At 47.9% G+C, this 19,058-nt stretch overlaps 1 protein-coding gene across 2 annotated transcripts in view; it reads left to right on the forward strand.

Moving 5' to 3' along the window:
- Positions 1-465: 465 nt before the first annotated feature.
- The window catches only part of LOC141102617 (contactin-4-like), a gene marked incomplete at its 5' end in the record, with an annotated part of 31,294 nt that continues 12,701 nt past the window's right edge, over positions 466-19,058 (forward strand). Inside the window, 5 exon segments of one of the 2 annotated variants that reach the window (XM_073591524.1) lie at positions 466-700; positions 6,875-6,990; positions 7,081-7,267; positions 11,483-11,595; positions 15,250-15,429. In XM_073591524.1, coding sequence (XP_073447625.1) covers positions 466-700; positions 6,875-6,990; positions 7,081-7,267; positions 11,483-11,595; positions 15,250-15,429 — 831 coding nt within the window. 2 annotated transcript variants of the gene reach the window in all.

Consider the following 19,058-nt stretch of genomic DNA (forward strand, 5'->3'; position numbering starts at 1 on the left):
GCCCCCCCTTCAGTCTTATATCTGACCTCCGCCCCCCCTTCAGTCTTATATCTGACCTCCGCCCCCCCTTCAGTCTTATATCTGACCTCTGGTCCACCTTCAGTCTTATATCAATACAGCCTGTCTAGGAACGCCCACTCCGCCAGACTGACACCCACCCATTTTGCATAACTCCTCCCACTGCTTGCATCAGGACTGAGGGCTCTGAAGAGGAGTACTGAGGCGGGGGCTGGGATGTTTCCAGGAATCTATGTACAGCCCCCTGCCAGTCCCTCCATCAGCCATGATCTGCCTGCATTGCATAGAGAAAATAAGGTTTGGAATGAAAATGGAAAAGTTCTATTTAAAAATGTAATTAGCATGTTGATGGGGGGAGGGGGAACCAGAGAATGTAAAATATAAGCAGATCACACTTCAGCATTAAGCCTGTATTCCTACTGACCCTCCTAATAAATGACCTTCCAGCCGGTCCCTGAGGAATACCAGAATGGTGGAGGATTTGGATATGTGGTGGCTTTCCGGCCCTTTGGAACGATCAGCTGGATGCAGACGGTTGTGGCCTCAGCAGACGCCGCTCGCTACGTCTACAGGAACGAGAGTCTGCCGTCCTTCTCTCCATACGAGGTGAAGGTCGGCGTGTTCAACAACCGGGGAGAAGGACCTTTCAGCCCCCTGACTGTGGTCTACACTGCCGAGGAAGGTAAGTGGTCTTCTGGTGGCTTGGCTCAGCTGTCATTGGATGGTTGTGGGTCTGATCAGTTTCTTGGATTGGCTGTTGAGGTCTTCTTCTCTGTGATTGGCTGTTGAGGTCTTCCTCTCTGTGATTGGCTGTTGAGGTCTTCTTCTCTGTGATTGGCTATTGACGTCTCCTCTTCTGTGATTGGCTGTTGAGTTCTTCTTCTCTGTGATTGGCTGTTGAGGTCTTCTCTTTGATTGCTATTGAGGTCTCCTTTTCTGTGATTGGCTGTTGAGGTCTTCTTTTCTGTGTTTGGTCGTTGAGGTCTTCTTCTCTGTGATTGGCTATTGACGTCTCCTTCTCTGTGATTGGCTGTTGAGGTCTTCTTCTCTGTGATTGGCTGTTGAGGTCTTCTTCTCTGTGATTGAGTATTGAGGTCTTCTTCTCTGTGATTGAGTATTGAGGTCTTCTTCTCTGTGATTGGCTGTTGAGGTCTTCTCTTTGATTGGCTATTGAGGTCTCCTTTTCTGTGATTGGCTGTTGAGGTCTTCTTTTCTGTGTTTGGTCGTTGAGGTCTTCTTCTCTGTGATTGGCTATTGACGTCTCCTTCTCTGTGATTGGCTGTTGAGGTCTTCTTCTCTGTGATTGGCTGTTGAGGTCTTCTTCTCTGTGATTGAGTATTGAGGTCTTCTTCTCTGTGATTGAGTATTGAGGTCTTCTTCTCTGTGATTGGCTGTTGAGGTCTTCTATGTGATTGGCTATTGAGGTCTCCTTCTCTGTGTTTGGCTATTGAGGTCTTCTTTTCTGTGTTTGGCTGTTGAGGAATTCTTCTCTGTGATTGGCTGTTGAGGTCTCCTTCTCTGTGATTGGCTGTTGAGGTCTTCTTCTCTGTGATTGGCTGTTGAGGTCTTCTTCTCTGTGATTGGCTGTTGAGGTCTTCTTCTCTGTGTTTGGCTGTTGAGGTCTTCTTCTCTGTGATTGGCTGTTGAGGTCTTCTTCTCTGTGATTGAGTACTGAGGTCTTCTTTTCTGTGTTTGGCTGTTGAGAAATTCTTCTCTGTGATTGGCTGTTGGTCGGTTTTGCTTCACTTGAAGTCTGACTGTTGGTTTAATTGACCTTCCCGGCCATTGTTTGGCTGATTTGCCCATGTTCATAGCTCCCAACTGCCCCTGATCTGGAGCAATGTCCCCCTTTCCTCCTCATTTGTCCCTCATGTTGCTCTGATCTATATAGTTATATATAAAATGTATTATTTATCTTTCAAAAAGTGTTTCTCACTTCTAAACCTTTCATCTAATTTTCTGCTTTAAAAGAAATAGTAGTGGTAAAAAAAAAAAAAAGCACTTATGGGTTTTAATGAATCTTTTTTTTGTTTACTTTCCTTTAAGGGGTGTGGCAGGGGGTGTGTCCTATGCCTACATACTTTTGCTAATAGGTGTCCCTCGTTCCCATCTCAAAAAGTTGGGAGGTATGCATGTTTGTGATTGGCTGCCTAATGTGCCCCCTTTCTTTCTGGCCTGCGATTGGCTGTCTGGTTTGCTCCTTTCTTTCCAGTCTGTGATTGGTTATCTGGCCTTCTCCTCTTTTGTTCATCAGTCCAGACAGGGACTGTTCCAAGACCGGCATTTAAATATTGAGCTGTGCATGACTGGATGGGGGGGGTCCTATTCCCTGGTAGAGATGTAATAAAAGTATATAAAAGAAGGCAAAAAAAAGAGACCAAATTCAGTTATTTGTACAATTCTAACCCCCCCCCCTCCCCCTCTAGGGTTGCCACCTCATCCCTTTAAACTGGAACACATATTAATTACACAGGTTCTGGGGCTGATTAAGGTGGTCATTAAACTCACTTGGTGCCTCATCTGCATTAATTCAGCCTCAGAACCCGAGTAATTCAGATGTGTTCGGTTTTAAAGGGATGAGGGGGCAACTCTACTCCCCCCTTCATTATCTGACTGTATGAACTGAATTACACAGTGCCGGGACCCGGTGCCCCCCCCCCCCAATGATCTTTTTCAGTTGGGATCTATGGTAGTAGCACCACTTCTGTCTGTCTGTGAGGTGCAACAAAAGTCAAATGTTGGGTGGTCCCAAAGTGCCCCACTATCTAGTCGTGTATAATGGGGGGCAGTGTATCTAGTTGTGTATAATGGGGGGCAGTGTATCTAGTTGTGTATAATGGGGGCAGTGTATCTAGTTGTGTATAATGGGGGGCAGTGTATCTAGTTGTGTATTATGGGGGGCAGTGTATCTAGTTGTGTATAATGGGGGGGGGCAGTGTATCTAGTTGTGTATAATGGGGGCAGTGTATCTAGTTGTGTATTATGGGGGGCAGTGTATCTAGTTGTGTATAATGGGGGCAGTGTATCTAGTTGTGTATAATGGGGGAGGGGCAGTGTATCTAGTTGTGTATAATGGGGGGGGCAGTGTATCTAGTTGTGTATAATGGGGGGGCAGTGTATCTAGTTGTGTATAATGGGGGCAGTGTATCTAGTTGTGTATAATGGGGGGGGGGGCAGTGTATCTAGTTGTGTATAATGGGGGGGGCAGTGTATCTAGTTGTGTATAATGGGGGGGCAGTGTATCTAGTTGTGTATAATGGGGGGGCAGTGTATCTAGTTGTGTATAATGGGGGGGGCAGTGTATCTAGTTGTGTATAATGGGGGGGCAGTGTATCTAGTTGTGTATTATGGGGGGCAGTGTATCTAGTTGTGTATATTGGGGGCAGTTGTATCTAGTTTTGTATAATGGGGGGCAGTGTATCTAGTTGTGTATTATGGGGGGCAGTGTATCTAGTTGTGTATAATGGGGGGCAGTGTATCTAGTTGTGTATTATGGGGGGCAGTGTATCTAGTTGTGTATATTGGGGGGCAGTGTATCTAGTTGTGTATAATGGGGGCAGTGTATCTAGTTGTGTATTATGGGGGGCAGTGTATCTAGTTGTGTATATTGGGGGGCAGTGTATCTAGTTTTGTATAATGGGGGGGCAGTGTATCTAGTTGTGTATAATGGGGGGCAGTGTATCTAGTTGTGTATAATGGGGGTCAGTGTATCTAGTTGTTTATAATGGGGGGCAGTGTATCTAGTTGTGTATAATGGGGGGCAGTGTATCTAGTTGTGTATATTGGGGGGGTCAGTGTATCTAGTTGTGTATTATGGGGGGGCAGTGTATCTAGTTGTGTATAATGGGGGGGGGCAGTATATCTAGTTGTGTATAATGGGGGGCAGTGTATCTAGTTGTGTATATTGGGGGGGTCAGTGTATCTAGTTGTGTATAATGGGGGGCAGTGTATCTAGTTGTGTATAATGGGGGGGGGCAGTATATCTAGTTGTGTATAATGGGGGGGCAGTGTATCTAGTTGTGTATATTGGGGGGGTCAGTGTATCTAGTTGTGTATAATGGGGGGGGGGGGCAGTGTATCTAGTTGTGTATAATGGGGGGCAGTGTATCTAGTTGTGTATATTGGGGGGGTCAGTGTATCTAGTTGTGTATAATGGGGGGCAGTGTATCTAGTTGTGTATAATGGGGGGGGCAGTATATCTAGTTGTGTATAATGGGGGGGCAGTGTATCTAGTCATGTATAATGGGGCAGTGTATCTAGTTGTGTATTATGGGGGGGCAGTGTATCTAGTTGTGTATATTGGGGGGCAGTGTATCTAGTTTTGTATAATGGGGGGGCAGTGTATCTAGTTGTGTATAATGGGGGGGCAGTGTATCTAGTTGTGTATAATGGGGGGCAGTGTATCTAGTTGTGTATATTGGGGGGGTCAATGTATCTAGTTGTGTATTATGGGGGGCAGTGTATCTAGTTGTGTATAATGGGGGGCAGTGTATCTAGTTGTGTATAATGGGGGGCAGTGTATCTAGTTGTGTATAATGGGGGGCAGTGTATCTAGTTGTGTATAATGGGGGGCAGTGTATCTAGTTGTGTATATTGGGGGGGTCAATGTATCTAGTTGTGTATTATGGGGGGCAGTGTATCTAGTTGTGTATAATGGGGGGCAGTGTATCTAGTTGTGTATAATGGGGGGCAGTGTATCTAGTTGTGTATAATGGGGGGCAGTGTATCTAGTTGTGTATAATGGGGGGGCAGTGTATCTAGTTGTGTATATTGGGGGGGTCAATGTATCTAGTTGTGTATTATGGGGGGCAGTGTATCTAGTTGTGTATAATGGGGGGCAGTGTATCTAGTTGTGTATAATGGGGGGCAGTGTATCTAGTTGTGTATAATGGGGGGCAGTGTATCTAGTTGTGTATAATGGGGGGCAGTGTATCTAGTTGTGTATAATGGGGGGCAGTGTATCTAGTTGTGTATATTGGGGGCAGTGTATCTAGTTGTGTATTATGGGGGGGCAGTGTATCTAGTCGTGTATAATGGGGGGCAGTGTATCTAGTTGTGTATAATGGGGGGGGGCAGTGTATCTAGTTGTGTATAATGGGGGGCAGTGTATCTAGTTGTGTATAATGGGGGGGTAGTGTATCTAGTTGTGTATTATGGGGGGCAGTGTATCTAGTCATGTATAATGGGGCAGTGTATCTAGTTGTGTATAATGGGGGGGCAGTGTATCTAGTTGTGTATATTTGGGGGGCAGTGTCTCTAGTTGTGTATTATGGGGGGGCAGTGTATCTAGTTGTGTATAATGGGGGGGCAGTGTATCTAGTTGTGTATAATGGAGGGGCAGTGTATCTAGTCATGTATAATGGGGCAGTGTATCTAGTTGTGTATAATGGGGGGCAGTGTATCTAGTTGTGTATAATGGGGGGCAGTGTATCTAGTTGTGTATATTGGGGGGCAGTGTATCTAGTTGTGTATAATGGGGGGGGGGCAGTGTATCTAGTTGTGTATAATGGGGGGGCAGTGTATCTAGTTGTGTATAATGGGGGGCAGTGTATCTAGTGTGTATAATGGGGGGGCAGTGTATCTAGTTGTGTATAATGGGGGGCAGTGTATCTAGTTGTGTATATTGGGGGGCAGTGTATCTAGTTGTGTATAATGGGGGGGGGGGGCAGTGTATCTAGTTGTGTATAATGGGGGGGCAGTGTATCTAGTTGTGTATAATGGGGGGCAGTGTATCTAGTTGTGTATAATGGGGGGCAGTGTATCTAGTTGTGTATATTGGGGGGCAGTGTATCTAGTTGTGTATAATGGGGGGGGGGGCAGTATATCTAGTTGTGTATAATGGGGGGGCAGTGTATCTAGTTGTGTATAATGGGGGGCAGTGTATCTAGTTGTGTATAATGGGGGGGCAGTGTATCTAGTTGTGTATATTTGGGGTGGCAGTGTATCTAGTTGTGTATATTTGGGGGGCAGTGTATCTAGTTGTGTATAATGGGGGGGCAGTGTATCTAGTTGTGTATATTTGGGGGGGCAGTGTCTCTAGTTGTGTATTATGGGGGGGCAGTGTATCTAGTTGTGTATAATGGGGGCAGTGTATCTAGTCATGTATAATGGGGCAGTGTATCTAGTTGTGTATAATGGGGGGCAGTGTATCTAGTTGTGTATAATGGGGGGCAGTGTATCTAGTTGTGTATATTGGGGGGCAGTGTATCTAGTTGTGTATAATGGGGGGGGGGCAGTGTATCTAGTTGTGTATAATGGGGGGGGCAGTGTATCTAGTTGTGTATATTGGGGGGCAGTGTATCTAGTTGTGTATAATGGGGGGGGGCAGTGTATCTAGTTGTGTATAATGGGGGGGGCAGTGTATCTAGTTGTGTATAATGGGGGGCAGTGTATCTAGTTGTGTATAATGGGGGGAAGTGTATCTAGTTGTGTATTATGGGGGGGCAGTGTATCTAGTTGTGTATAATGGGGGGCAGTGTATCTAGTTGTGTATAATGGGGGGCAGTGTATCTAGTTGTGTATAATGGGGGGCAGTGTATCTAGTTGTGTATTATGGGGGGGCAGTGTATCTAGTTGTGTATAATAGGGGGGCAGTGTATCTAGTTGTGTATATTGGGGGGGGGGGCAGTGTATCCAGTTGTTTATAATGGGGGGGCAGCATATCTAGTTGTGTATATTGGGGTGCAGTGTATCCAGTTGTTTATAATGGGGGGGCAGAGTATATAATGGGGGTTGGGGAAGTGTTAATGTTTGTAGGGATTTTAGTCTTGGCTCCTCTCTCTAGGCTTGGGTCTGCATTCTCATTAACTAACATTTCCCCATCTGAGTGATTCATGTATATCCATCTCTTGTGTAGAGCCAAGTCGGGCCCCTGCGGGGGTGGTGGCCCGGAGCCTCACTGCCTGGGACATCGAGGTGTCCTGGATACCAGTACTGAGTAGCCTCAGCAAAGGGAGAATCCAGGGATATGAGGTGAGGATACGAACCCTCTTTTTTCCCCCACCGATCGATCCCAACCATTGGCTCATCATTGACACCAGTAACCCTTCACTTGTCACCCAGGTTCGGTTTTGGAAGCAAAACGAGAAGGAACAGAACGCACGCAAACTACGAACTCTGGGAAACCAAACGTCCACCAAACTGAGCCATCTACAGGGCCACACGCTCTATTACCTGAATGTGCGGGCGTACAACAGCGCGGGCACCGGCCCCGCCAGCCCTACCACCAATGTGACCACCAGAAAACCACGTGAGTGATCCACCACCAAACTGTCCGCCCTCTCTGGGAAATTCTAGGTTCTGGTAGGTTCCATGTTCAGGAAAGTTCCAGGTTCCGGGAGGTTCCAGGTTCTGGGATATTCCCTGTTCAGGGAGGTTCCATGTTCTGTGTTCTGGGATGTTCCAGGTTCAGGGAGGTTCCATGTTCTGGAAGGTTCAATTTTTAGGGAGGTTGCATGTTCTGGTAGGTTCCTTGAGTTGGGGAAAAGGGAGGTGGGACTTTAAATGAAGTGCAAAGGTATATGAAGATTTATTGACGATAATAGCAATTCTGATAGTTTTCATATAGCAGAATATTGCTATTATCATCAATTAATGTAGCCTCATTTAAAGTCCCACCACCCTTTTCCCCACTCATTTAGACGAGGATGGAGGCACTGGACCTTACCAGGTCACACCGCCTCATACAAAGTCCCAAACTGTTCTTGTTCTTTTTATACTGGTAGGATTTCATGTTCAGGGAGGTTCCATGTTCTGGTAGGTTCCATTTTCAGGGAGGTTCCATGTTCTGGTAGGTTCTGTGTTCTGGTACGTTCCAGGTTCAGGGAGTTTCCATGTTTTGGTAGGTTCCATGTTTTGGTAGGTTCCATGTTCTGGTAAGTTCCATTTTCAGGGAGGTTGCATGTTCTGGAAGGTTACATATTCAGGGAGGTTCCATGTTTTGGTAGGTTCCATGTTATGGTAGGTTCCTTGTTCTGGGAGGTTCCATGTTCTGGTGGGTTCTGTGTTCTGGGACGTTGCATGTTCAGGGAGGTGCCATGTTCTGCTAGGTTCCATGTTCTGGTAGGTTCCATGTTCTGCTAGGTTCCATGTTCTGGTAGGTTCCATGTTCTGGTAGGTTCCATGTTCTGGTAGGTTCCATGTTCTGGTAGGTTCCTTGTTCTGGTAGGTTCCATATTTAGGGAGGTTCCATGTTTAGGGAGGTTCCATGTTCAGGCTGGTTTGAGGTTCTGGGAAGTTCCATGTCTGTACTTTGGGGGGCCAGAGATAATTTTACATCAGATTTATTTTCTACCTGTTTATTGATGAGGTCCTGTAACTGCAGAGCAGGGAAGCCGATACTGAGCCGGAAATACCAACTCAGTGTCTCATCTGTCAGTAAATACAGAATATAAATCTACATGGACCCAGTTAGTCACCTAGTAGCAGGATATCAGTCTTACTTTGTATTGAATGCTGATGGGATCCTCCAATTGTCCAGTTTGGCACTTTCATTGAATATACGAAGATCCTGCACTGAATACGTTTCACTATCTTTATTTCTTATGATCATCAGCTCCACCCAGTTGCCATAATGTGGTAATTTTCTGAAACACATCCGCCATGAAAATACAGCATTATGGCCACTAGATGGAGCTGATGATTATAGGAAATGATTTTTGATGGCTGTGTAAATTCTTAAAGTGGAACTAAAGTTTTAAAAAAAACTGAGCTGGCAGCTTTTAGCTTTTTATTGCAGAAGAGAGATTCTCCGGGGAAGTCCTCCAGTCTGTAGGATATCAAGTGATGGCCTCCAGGAGTCCGCCCACCACTCATTGCCATGCAGCAAACAACAGAACAAAGGGCGCACACTGATGACCTCACTCTGTGTAACTTTATATTGCTTGACTAGGTGGTTCCACAGTCCTCAGCTGTGGCCACTCCCCTCTAACGCATTTCACCCCTGTTGGGCATAATCATACAATTAAGCCAAGTTGGGGGTGAAACACGTTACAGTGGTTGCAAACCCTCACATATAACCAGTGAAGGGGCTATCCTCAGGTGATACACAGAGATTAAACTAATTCTCCAACATAAGTTGTACCTGTTTATCTGCAGTATTCTCTTCTCTACAGCTGTTCAAAGTCCTGATTTTTTAAATCTTGTATAAGAGTTCAGAAAAAAAGGGGGTAGAGAACTGATTACACTATGTAGAGCTCAATGAGGAGAGTTCTGAGAGCTCTTGGAGGGAAGAGACACCCCCCTCCAAACAGCTCACAGGAACAGAGCTGAGGCTGTCAATCACAGGCTGTGTGCTGGATGTCCCTGCCCTGCCACCTTTTTCTCTTGGTGTCAGGAAAACTTGTTCAATAGTGTCTCATGCAGAGGAAGAAGGCAGCAGACAGAAATGACACTTAGTGCTCTGTACTGAGACAAGTACCCACTATAGAGAGATATGCTTTGTTCATATTTCATGTCTGAGGTTTACAGCCACTTTAAAGCAGCATTGCCTCAAGCAGGGACTGTCACCTAGCCAGCCGGAATAAATTGACATGGTGTGAGGTCATCAGTGTGCAGCAAGGGCGGCTGGTGGGTTTATTGTTCGGGGGGGGGGGGGGGGGGCGAACAACCCCCCCCCCCCGGTGGTGCAGCACTAACAACCCCCCCCCCCACCCGCGTGATAGATCCAGATAGATGAAGGGTGTCATCCAGCGCGGCGGGGTGCGGGCTAGCGGGTACAGGCAGCCGCTCCAGGCTAGCGGGTGCAGGGTCCGGCCAGTGGCTCCAGGCTAGCGGGTGTGGGGTCTGTGGGCAGTGTCCAGCGGGTGCGGGGTCCGGCCAGCGGCTCCAGGCTAGTGGGTGTGGGGTCTGTGGGCAGTGACTACAGGCTAGCGGGTGCGGGGTCTGGGCAGTGGCTCCAAGCTAGTGGGTGCGGGGTCCGGCCAGCGGCTCCAGGCTAGTGGGTGCGGGGTCTGTGGGCAGTGACTACAGGCTAGCGTGTGCTGGGTCTGGGCAGCGGCTCCATGCTAGTGGGTGTGGGGGTCTGTGGCTACAGGCTAGCGGGTGTGGTGTCCAGGCAGTGGCTCCAGGCTAGCGGGTGTGGGGTCCGAGCAGTGGCTCCAGGCTAGCGGGTGTGGGGTCCGAGCAGTGGCTCCAGGCTAGCGGGTGTGGGGTTTGGGCAGCGACTCCAGGCTAGCGGGTGCGGGGTCCCTCTGGCTCCAGCGGCTTCCTCCTGGGCTCACCTGGCATTTTGGCCAATCGGGAAACCTCACTTCTCACACACCTGCTTCCTGATAGGCAGTGAGAAGATTTAGTGTGAAAATAGCAAAAATTAATTCGCTATCGACCTATCGTCACACAACTGGGTGGGATCGGGACGCAGTGCTCCCTCCCCCCGAGCCCACCCTTTTTTAAAGCCTATTAAAAGCCTCTGGCTCTAATCATGTGCTCCAAAAATCAACCCCCCCCCCCATCCTCACCATAACAATTCATGCCCCCGGCGTCCTGAAAGGGGCCGGGCACATGGATAGGGAGGACGGCGGTGGTGTTAGGAGGGGGTGGCACCCGTGTGCCCACAATGCACAGGCCGCCACTGATGTTACATAGTTACATAGTAGGTGAGGTTGAAAAAAGACACAAGTCCATCAAGTCCAACCTATGTGTGATTATATGTCAGTATTACATTACATATCCCTGTATGTTGCGGTCATTCAGGTGATTATCTAATAGTTTCTTGAAGCTATCAATGCTCCCCGCTGAGACCACCGCCTGTGGAAGGGAATTCCACATCCTTGCCGCTCTTACAGTAAAGAACCCTCTACATAGTTTAAGGTTAAACATCTTTTCTTCTAATTTTACTGTGGACTTTAGTTGAACTTTAAGACTTTCACCCATCAGTTTTTTAATAAATAGATCCCTTTGTGTAATATTGTGACGTCACCACAAAGCTCCAGCTAGTCTGTGTGTCCCATGGAGGGCCGACAACGCTGCTGTGTCCCGTAGAGCAGTGATGTCATCCTGACGGTCCTCCGGAGCTCCAAGGCGTTGTCGGTTTGGAGAAAGTTCACGCCGACCAATCACAGAGAAAGAGGACTGAGCTCCAGCTTTGCAGTCATGTGACAAAACTTCACAATGAAGGTGTTCAGATAGAGAACGATCGGAAAATGTATGCAGGGAGTATCCGAGCGATGGGGACGCGACATTTACCGGGGGGCGGGGCCTTTTCATCTTCTTTAAAGTGTAATGGAAACCCCAAAAACAACAATGTAACATATTGCGTCTCACCTCTTCATAGATGAGGTGCCACATTCATTTTCTTTTGTTCAATGTAAGAACAATTACATTACATACCTGTTGATCCTGCCAGAAATCCGGTGTTGATGTAACTTCCTGTGGGCTGAACCAAAATGTTATCAACTTTCACAGATTTTTCACAAAATCACGTCTGCGACTCTCTTTCCCCTGAGACTCTTTTTTTTTGTTGCAGCTCCGAGCCAACCGCCTGGAAACATCGTCTGGAATTCTTCCAACTCCAAGATTATCCTGAACTGGGATCAGGTGACCGCGCAGGAGGACGAGTCCGAGGTGAAAGGTTACCGGGTAAGTGTGGCCCATGCGGACCATAATCTCCTCCTCTAATGGATCTCTCTGAGTGATCGGCCTTTGTCAGGACTCGGCCCGGAGACATCCTGAGGCCGCATTCACGCAACGCGTCGGGCGTCCGCACACCGACTCCGACTCCCCGCTGCATGAATGTGAAAGAGACGGATAAGAGATGGCTTCAGCTCCTGTTCTCCACCTGTAGGGAGCTTCTCTGAAACGTTTCGCCCTTTTCGGGATTTAATCGTATCTTAACCCCCTCAGTACCGGGCACTCCCCTCCCCCTTCCTGCCCAGGACAATTCTCAGCTTTCAGCGCTGTCACACTTTGAATGACAATTACTCAGTCATACAACACTGTACACAGAGGACATTTTTATCATTTTTTGGAGACGGTAGAACTTTCTTTTGGTGATATTTATGTTTTGCTAAACAAATTAAAAAAGACTGAAAATTCTGAAAAAAAAAAATTTCTGTTACAAAATTTTGTAAATAAGTAGGTTTTCTCCTTCATTGGCAGGCACTGATGATGTGGCACTGATATGCAGCACTGATAGGCGGCGCTTATATGCACAAATGATTGGCACTGATATGCAGCAATGATGGGCACTAATAGGTGGCACTCATATGCAAAACTGATGGGCACTGATGGGCACAATTGATTAGCACTGATAGGCGGCACTGATATGCAGCACTGATGGGCACTGATAGGCGGCACTGATATGTGGCACCGATATGTAGCACTGAGGGGCACTGATACCTGCCACTGATATGCTGTACTGATGGGCACTGATAGGTGGCACTGATAGGCAGCACTGATATGCAGCACTGATGGGCACTAATACCTGGCACTGATATGCAGCACTGATAGGTGGTACTGATGGGCAGCCTTTAGGGGGCACTGATGGGCAGCACTAATGAGCACTGATGGGCAATGATGGGCACTGATGGGCAATGATGGGCACTGATGGGCAATTATGGGCACTGATGGGCAGCCTTTGTGGACACTGATAGGCAGCACTGATGGGCAATGATGGGCACTGATCTGCAACCTTTATGGGCACTGATAGGCGGCACTGATGGGCAATGATGGGCACTGATGTGTGGCACTGATAGGCAGAACTGATGAGGAGGCATTGACAGACATTACTGATGGGCACTGGTGGGAATCACTCATGGGGCTGCACTGATAATCCCCCCCCTGTCAGTGTGAATAGAGGAAAGCTGATAACCGACACTTCCTATGAACCCTGTGATCTGATTGGACACAGCTGATCACATGGTAAAGAGCTTTTGTCATAGGCTCTTTACCGTGATCAGAGATGCAACACGCCGCACTACCGATTGCATAAGCGGATTGTTCTGTTGGACGTCATATGATGTCCACTCAGGACAATAGAAATCACCAACCCCCCCACCCCCACCACCCACCGTCATTCTGCTATAGGCCGGGTGGGAAGGTGTTTATCACCTTTCTACGATGAAGTCCTGAAAAGGGCGAAACACGTCTGAGGAGTTCTCTAGTGGTGGAGCATTTTTTATCATTCAGGGAGGGAGTGTCTGTTCCCAGACGGCCGCCATATTGTTGAAGTCTACGAGAGCCTGACAAGCCGTTCCCGTGTGTCTTGCACCTCGCTAGTCACATGCCGATCCGACTGACCCCGGATTGGAGGGCGATCGAGCCGGGCTGTTTTCATTGTGTTGATTTTTTTACTGCGCTTTTTTTTTTCGTGTTTGCCACGTGACCGCATAAGACAGCGCTGCCCTACGTGCGACAAATGTGCCAAAGCAGCACAGCAGCTACAAGCAGAAATCAGGCTTGCAGGACGGGTTTCCACAATAGACTTTGATAGGTGGGAAGGAGAAATATTCAGGGGGGCTTTTCTGTTCTCCTTGAAGCCCCCCCATATACCCCTCATCACCTTTATACTTTGGTACCACCTCCTTGGCGGGGCAGTGGCACATCCGGCAGTCTGTAGAGCTGCTGCTTCACATAAATGTTGTCACCCTCTTTAGGTTTAGGATGGGGGACCCCAACCCCCCCCCCCCCGGGCCCCGCAGATCTGTGCCGGTCCATGGTCTGTTGACCAGGAGATGGGTGGTGAACGCGGTCCACACAGGCCTATCACAGACCCCCATCACCCGCTCATCTCCTTCTGTATGGCCGTGTCCTCTCACGGCTTCTCCGCCCGCCCGACAATGTCATCCAATCAGCAGGGCAGGGGGCGGGAGGAGCTGCAGATCAGAATGGAGAGCTCCTCCCCCTGCCCTGCTCTAATAGGATGACAGTGCAAAAGTGAATGGCGAGATCGATTTATCAGTCCTTTTCCCTGTAACCTGCAGCTGCACAGATGAATGAATAGGAAGCACTCGGAGGCTTCCTGCTCATTCATAAAATAAAGCATAGTTAAACACAGTGTGCTATGCTTCAGCAATGAATGAACACAGGAGTGATTGGTACCGATCTCTCACTATGTTCATTCAGGAAAGGAATTGGCCAGAAAATGACATATTTACCCGCCCCTTCCCCCCGCTCTCTATCCTGAAACATCCATCTGTGTGCCTGCAGCAGCTGCCAGTGGGAGAGGAGAGGAGGGAAGCCGGAAGCACTGTGAGGGAACGGGGGGCCCGGACAGCAGATGGAAGGGGTGCATGTACTAGAACCAATCCCCGCTTCAGTGGAGCCGGAGGGAGAAAGAGGAGGAGAAGCTGGCAGTGCTGCATGGGGAGGCAGAAGAGGATCGGTGTGTTTAATAAGACGGTAGAGCCAGCCCTCCTACTCAGCAGGTGCCCGGGCCCCCCTTTTAAACTGATGGGGCCCAGGCCCAGTACAGAAGGGCTGACTGTACTGCCTTATCAGCGGCCCTCGGGGGCTGTGATGTAAAGGGGGCACTGTGATGTAAAGGGGGCTGTGATGTAAAGGGGGCTGCATTGTAATGTAAAGGGGTGCTGTGATGTAAAGGGGGGCACTGTGAAATAAAGGGGGCTGCATTGTAATGTAAAGGGGTGCTGTGATGTAAAGGGGGGCACTGTGAAATAAAGGGGGCTGCATTGTAATGTAAAGGGGTGCTGTGATGTAAAGGGGGGCACTGTGAAATAAAGGGGGCTGCATTGTAATGTAAAGGGGTGCTGTGATGTAAAGGGGGGCACTGTGAAATAAAGGGGGCTGCATTGTAATGTAAAGGGGTGCTGTGATGTAAAGGGGGGCACTGTGAAATAAAGGGGGCTGCATTGTAATGTAAAGGGGTGCTGTGATGTAAAGGGGGGCACTGTGAAATAAAGGGGCTGCATTGTAATGTAAAGGGGTGCTGTGATGTAAAGGGGGCACTGTGAAATAAAGGGGATTCCACTGTAAAGAAAAAAATCCCTTTAGTTTAGCTCTCTCTGAATTTCTGCAGGTTTTGTACTGTATGTCCGGGCACCACTGTACACTCCTGTTAGATGATTCTGTGCGTGGCAAAACCCACCCCATGCTCCAGTTTGTGGGAAGGTGGGTGCTCTGGTCTCCTGAGGGGTGGGGGTTAAACCAGGGGACAGAGCTTGGATTTTTTATGGGCCAATCACAGAATAATCATAATGAAATTGGTGGAAATTTTGCATACAAGGAAGACTGGACTTTTTCTCCTCAGTGTGACTTCATCTATTATTGTTGTAGGTCTCCTATCGGTGGAACCGCCAGGCTGGAGCCACCATGATCGAGACCAATCAGACCTCAGTGGAACTGTCCCTTCCCTACGATGAGGATTACGTCATTGAGATCCGACCGATCAGTGATGGAGGAGAGGGCAGAAGCAGCGAACCAATCCGCATTCCTCGGATATCCAGTGAGTGGTCGGTGAGAACAAAAGTGAAAAAAAAAAAAAAACTCTCTGGTGCATCTTAATTTTTGCCAATTTTGGCCAGATTGGTGTGCTGGACTGTGTCTGTGACCCCTGGATCTTGAGTGAACCTGGATCGTACATCGCTATAAAGACTGGTGCGGGCATACTTAGGAAATTCTAAATGGTCTCCAGTCTCTAAGTCTCCCCCTACCTAGGGGGTCCCCAGTCTCTTGGTCTCTCTATATGTTAAGGCATCCAGTCTCTGGGTCTCCCCATATTTCAAGGTCTTCAGTTTCTGCGTATCTCCATATCTCAGGGTCTCCAGTCGCTGTGTCACCCCCTATCTAAGGGTCTTCTGTCTCTGGACCTCCTCATATCTTAGGATCTGCAGTCTCTAGGTTTCCCCATATCTTAAGGTCTGCGGTCTCTGGGTCTCCCCATATATGAGGGTTTCCAGTCTCTGTGTCACCCCCTATCTAAGGGTCTTCTGTCTCTGGGCCCCCTCATATCTTAGGGTCTACAGTCTCTAGGTCTCCCCCTATCTCAGAGTCTCAAGTCTCTGAATCTCTACATATCTCAGGTTCTCCAGTCTCTGTGTCTCCCCCCATCTCAGGGTCTCCAGTCTCTGTGTCTCCCCAGATCTCAGGGTCTTCTGTCACTGGACCTTCTCATATCTTAGGGTGGGCAGTCTCTAGGTTTCCCCATATCTTAGGGCCTGCAATCTCTAGGTCTGCCCTAATCTCAGGGTATTCAGTCTTTGGATCTCTCCATGTCTCAGAGTCTCCAGTCTCTGCGTCTCCCCATATCTTAGTGTCTCCATTCTCTAGGTCTCCCCATAGTTTAGGGTCTCCAGTCTCTGAGTCTCCCCATATCCCAGGGTCTCCAGTCTCTGGGTCTCCACATATCTTAGGGTCTCTGGGTTTCTGGTTTTCCCCATATCTCAATGTCTCCCCATATTTCAGAGTATCCATTCTCTGGGTCTCCCTATATCTCAGGGTCTCCAGGCTCTGGGTCTCTCCATATCTCGGGGTATCCATTCACTGGGTCTCCCCATATCTCAGGGTCTCCAGGCTCTGGGTCTCCCCATATCTCAGGGTATCCATTCTCTGGGTCTCCCCATATCTCAGAGTCTCCAGGCTCTGGGTCTCTCCATATCTCGGGGTATCCATTCTCTGGGCCTTTCCATATCTCAGGGTCTTCAGTCTCCAGGTGACAGAAAGTGAGATGAACTCCAAAAAGACATTTCCAAGAGGCGCTTAGACTTCACTTCTTTGTATTGGTGAGGCCACTCACATGAAAGTAGGCTTTCCTTCCGTGGGTACCAAGAATGTGACTCCCAATGTAAAAAAAACACAACAGGATCGCTAGACCAAATGTTGAGAGTCCAAGTCACTTTAAAGATTCATCTTATGATCACATAAAACAGCCAACACGTTTCAGGGGCCAACACACTCCTTCGCCAGGGTTTGAAGTCGTTGTTATCAAGTGGACTCCGTGGAACAAGTACCAGGGTAATATGTAATTTCACATAGGTTGGACTTGATGGACGTGTGTCTTTTTTCAACCTCACCTACTATGTAACTATGTAACTATGTACTGGATCTTACTCGCTTATCTGTGGAGTATCAGTTAAATGGTGGGCCCAAAAACTATCAACAGAAGCTTAAAGTAGGATTCCAGCTTAAACTTAATTAGTCCTGAAAATGCCCCCTCTTCCCTCTGAAAACCCATGCCGATTAACCTATGTAGGAAAGCTGTATATACTTACCTAATTTCAGCCCGTTCTGGTCTGGTGACCCCCTGTGTCAGCCAGCGGCAGCTGCAGGGAAGAGGAGGGAGCGCTCTGACAATGGCTAAGGATTCCAAGAGAGGTGACGTCACCCATAGACTTCCATGTCCCAGCCGTTGTTGGTGCTCCCTCCTCTCACTTTCACATAGGTGTTAGGAGGGGGGAGGGGACATTATTTAGTTTAGATTTAGGTTGGAATTCTACTTTAATGTACGGCAGATACACATACATCAGTAAATGGAGGTTTAGTCATAGGCTTCACTTCAAATTTACTTTTCCACTTTAAGCTTAAGCTGTAGCCGCTTAGCAAATATTTTTTTTTAAATCCTTAAATCCACCATGACGGTATTACCTTCAAACTGAGTTCTCACCTGAAGGGTAAAGTCCTGACTAAGCCTTCCTGTTTATAATTTATCAAACTTTTGTACAAAACGAATATTGGAGGCTATCAGGAGAAGCATTTTTCTTATTTTCATTTTTTTTTTCAGAAGCAATTATTATTTGCATGTATGTTTTCATCTATTGCGTTGTCTGTCATATACTTTCCTAAGACAATATTTCTGTATATATGTGGACTGCTAACCAATTAAATAACCTGTTAAATGTTTGACTCCTTGTTATCTGTGTACATGTTACAATGCAAGCCAATATACAGAATTAAGCTGAGTTATTTTTTATATTTGTTTCATTTTCTGCATATCCTGACATATTGGGGGCTTGTCCGGGATGAAAAGTGTTACTAAACCCAGGACTCTGCATTCACTATACCTGATCTCCCCAGGACTCTGCATTCACTATATCTGGTCTCCCCAGGACTCTGCAGTCACTATATCTGGTCTCCCCAGGACTCTGCATTCACTATATCTGGTCTCCCCAGGACTCTGCAGTCACTATATCTGGTCTCCCCAGGACTCTGCAGTCACTATATCTGGTCTCCCCAGGACTCTGCATTCACTATATCTGGTACCCCCAGGACTCTGCATTCACTATATCTGGTCTCCCCAGGACTCTGCAGTCACTATATCTGGTCTCCCCAGGACTCTGCATTCACTATATCTGGTACCCCCAGGACTCTGCATTCACTATATCTGGTACCCCCAGGACTCTGCATTCACTATATCTGGTCTCCCCAGGACTCTGCAGTCACTATATCTGGTCTCCCCAGGACTCTGCAGTCACTATATCTGGTCTCCCCAGGACTCTGCATTCACTATATCTGGTACCCCCAGGACTCTGCATTCACTATATCTGGTCTCCCCAGGACTCTGCAGTCACTATATCTGGTCTCCCCAGGACTCTGCAGTCACTATATCTGGTCTCCCCAGGACTCTGCAGTCACTATATCTGATCTCCCCAGGACTCTGCAGTCACTATATCTGGTCTCCCCAGGACTCTGTAGTCACTATATCTGGTCTCCCCAGGACTCTGCAGTCACTATATCTGATCTCCCCAGAACTCTGCACTCACTATATCTGATCTCCCCAGGAGCCTGCACTCACTATATCTGGTCTCCCCAGGACTCTGCATTCACTATATCTAATCTCCCCAGGAGCCTGCAGTCACTATATCTGATCTCCCCAGGAGCCTGCACTCACTATATCTGCTCTCCCCAGGACTCTGCATTCACTATATCTAATCTCCCCAGGAGCCTGCAGTCACTATATCTGCTCCCCCCAGGAGCCTGCAGTCACTATATCTGATCTCCCCAGGAGCCTGCACTCACTATATCTGGTCTCCCCAGGACTCTGCATTCACTATATCTGATCTCCACAGGAGCCTGCATTCACTATATCTGATCTCCACAGGACTCTGCATTCACTATATCTGATCTCCACAGGACTCTGCATTCACTAT

This window comes from Aquarana catesbeiana, linkage group LG07 (assembly GCF_042186555.1).
Source record: "Aquarana catesbeiana isolate 2022-GZ linkage group LG07, ASM4218655v1, whole genome shotgun sequence".
Lineage (NCBI taxonomy): Eukaryota > Metazoa > Chordata > Amphibia > Anura > Ranidae > Aquarana > Aquarana catesbeiana.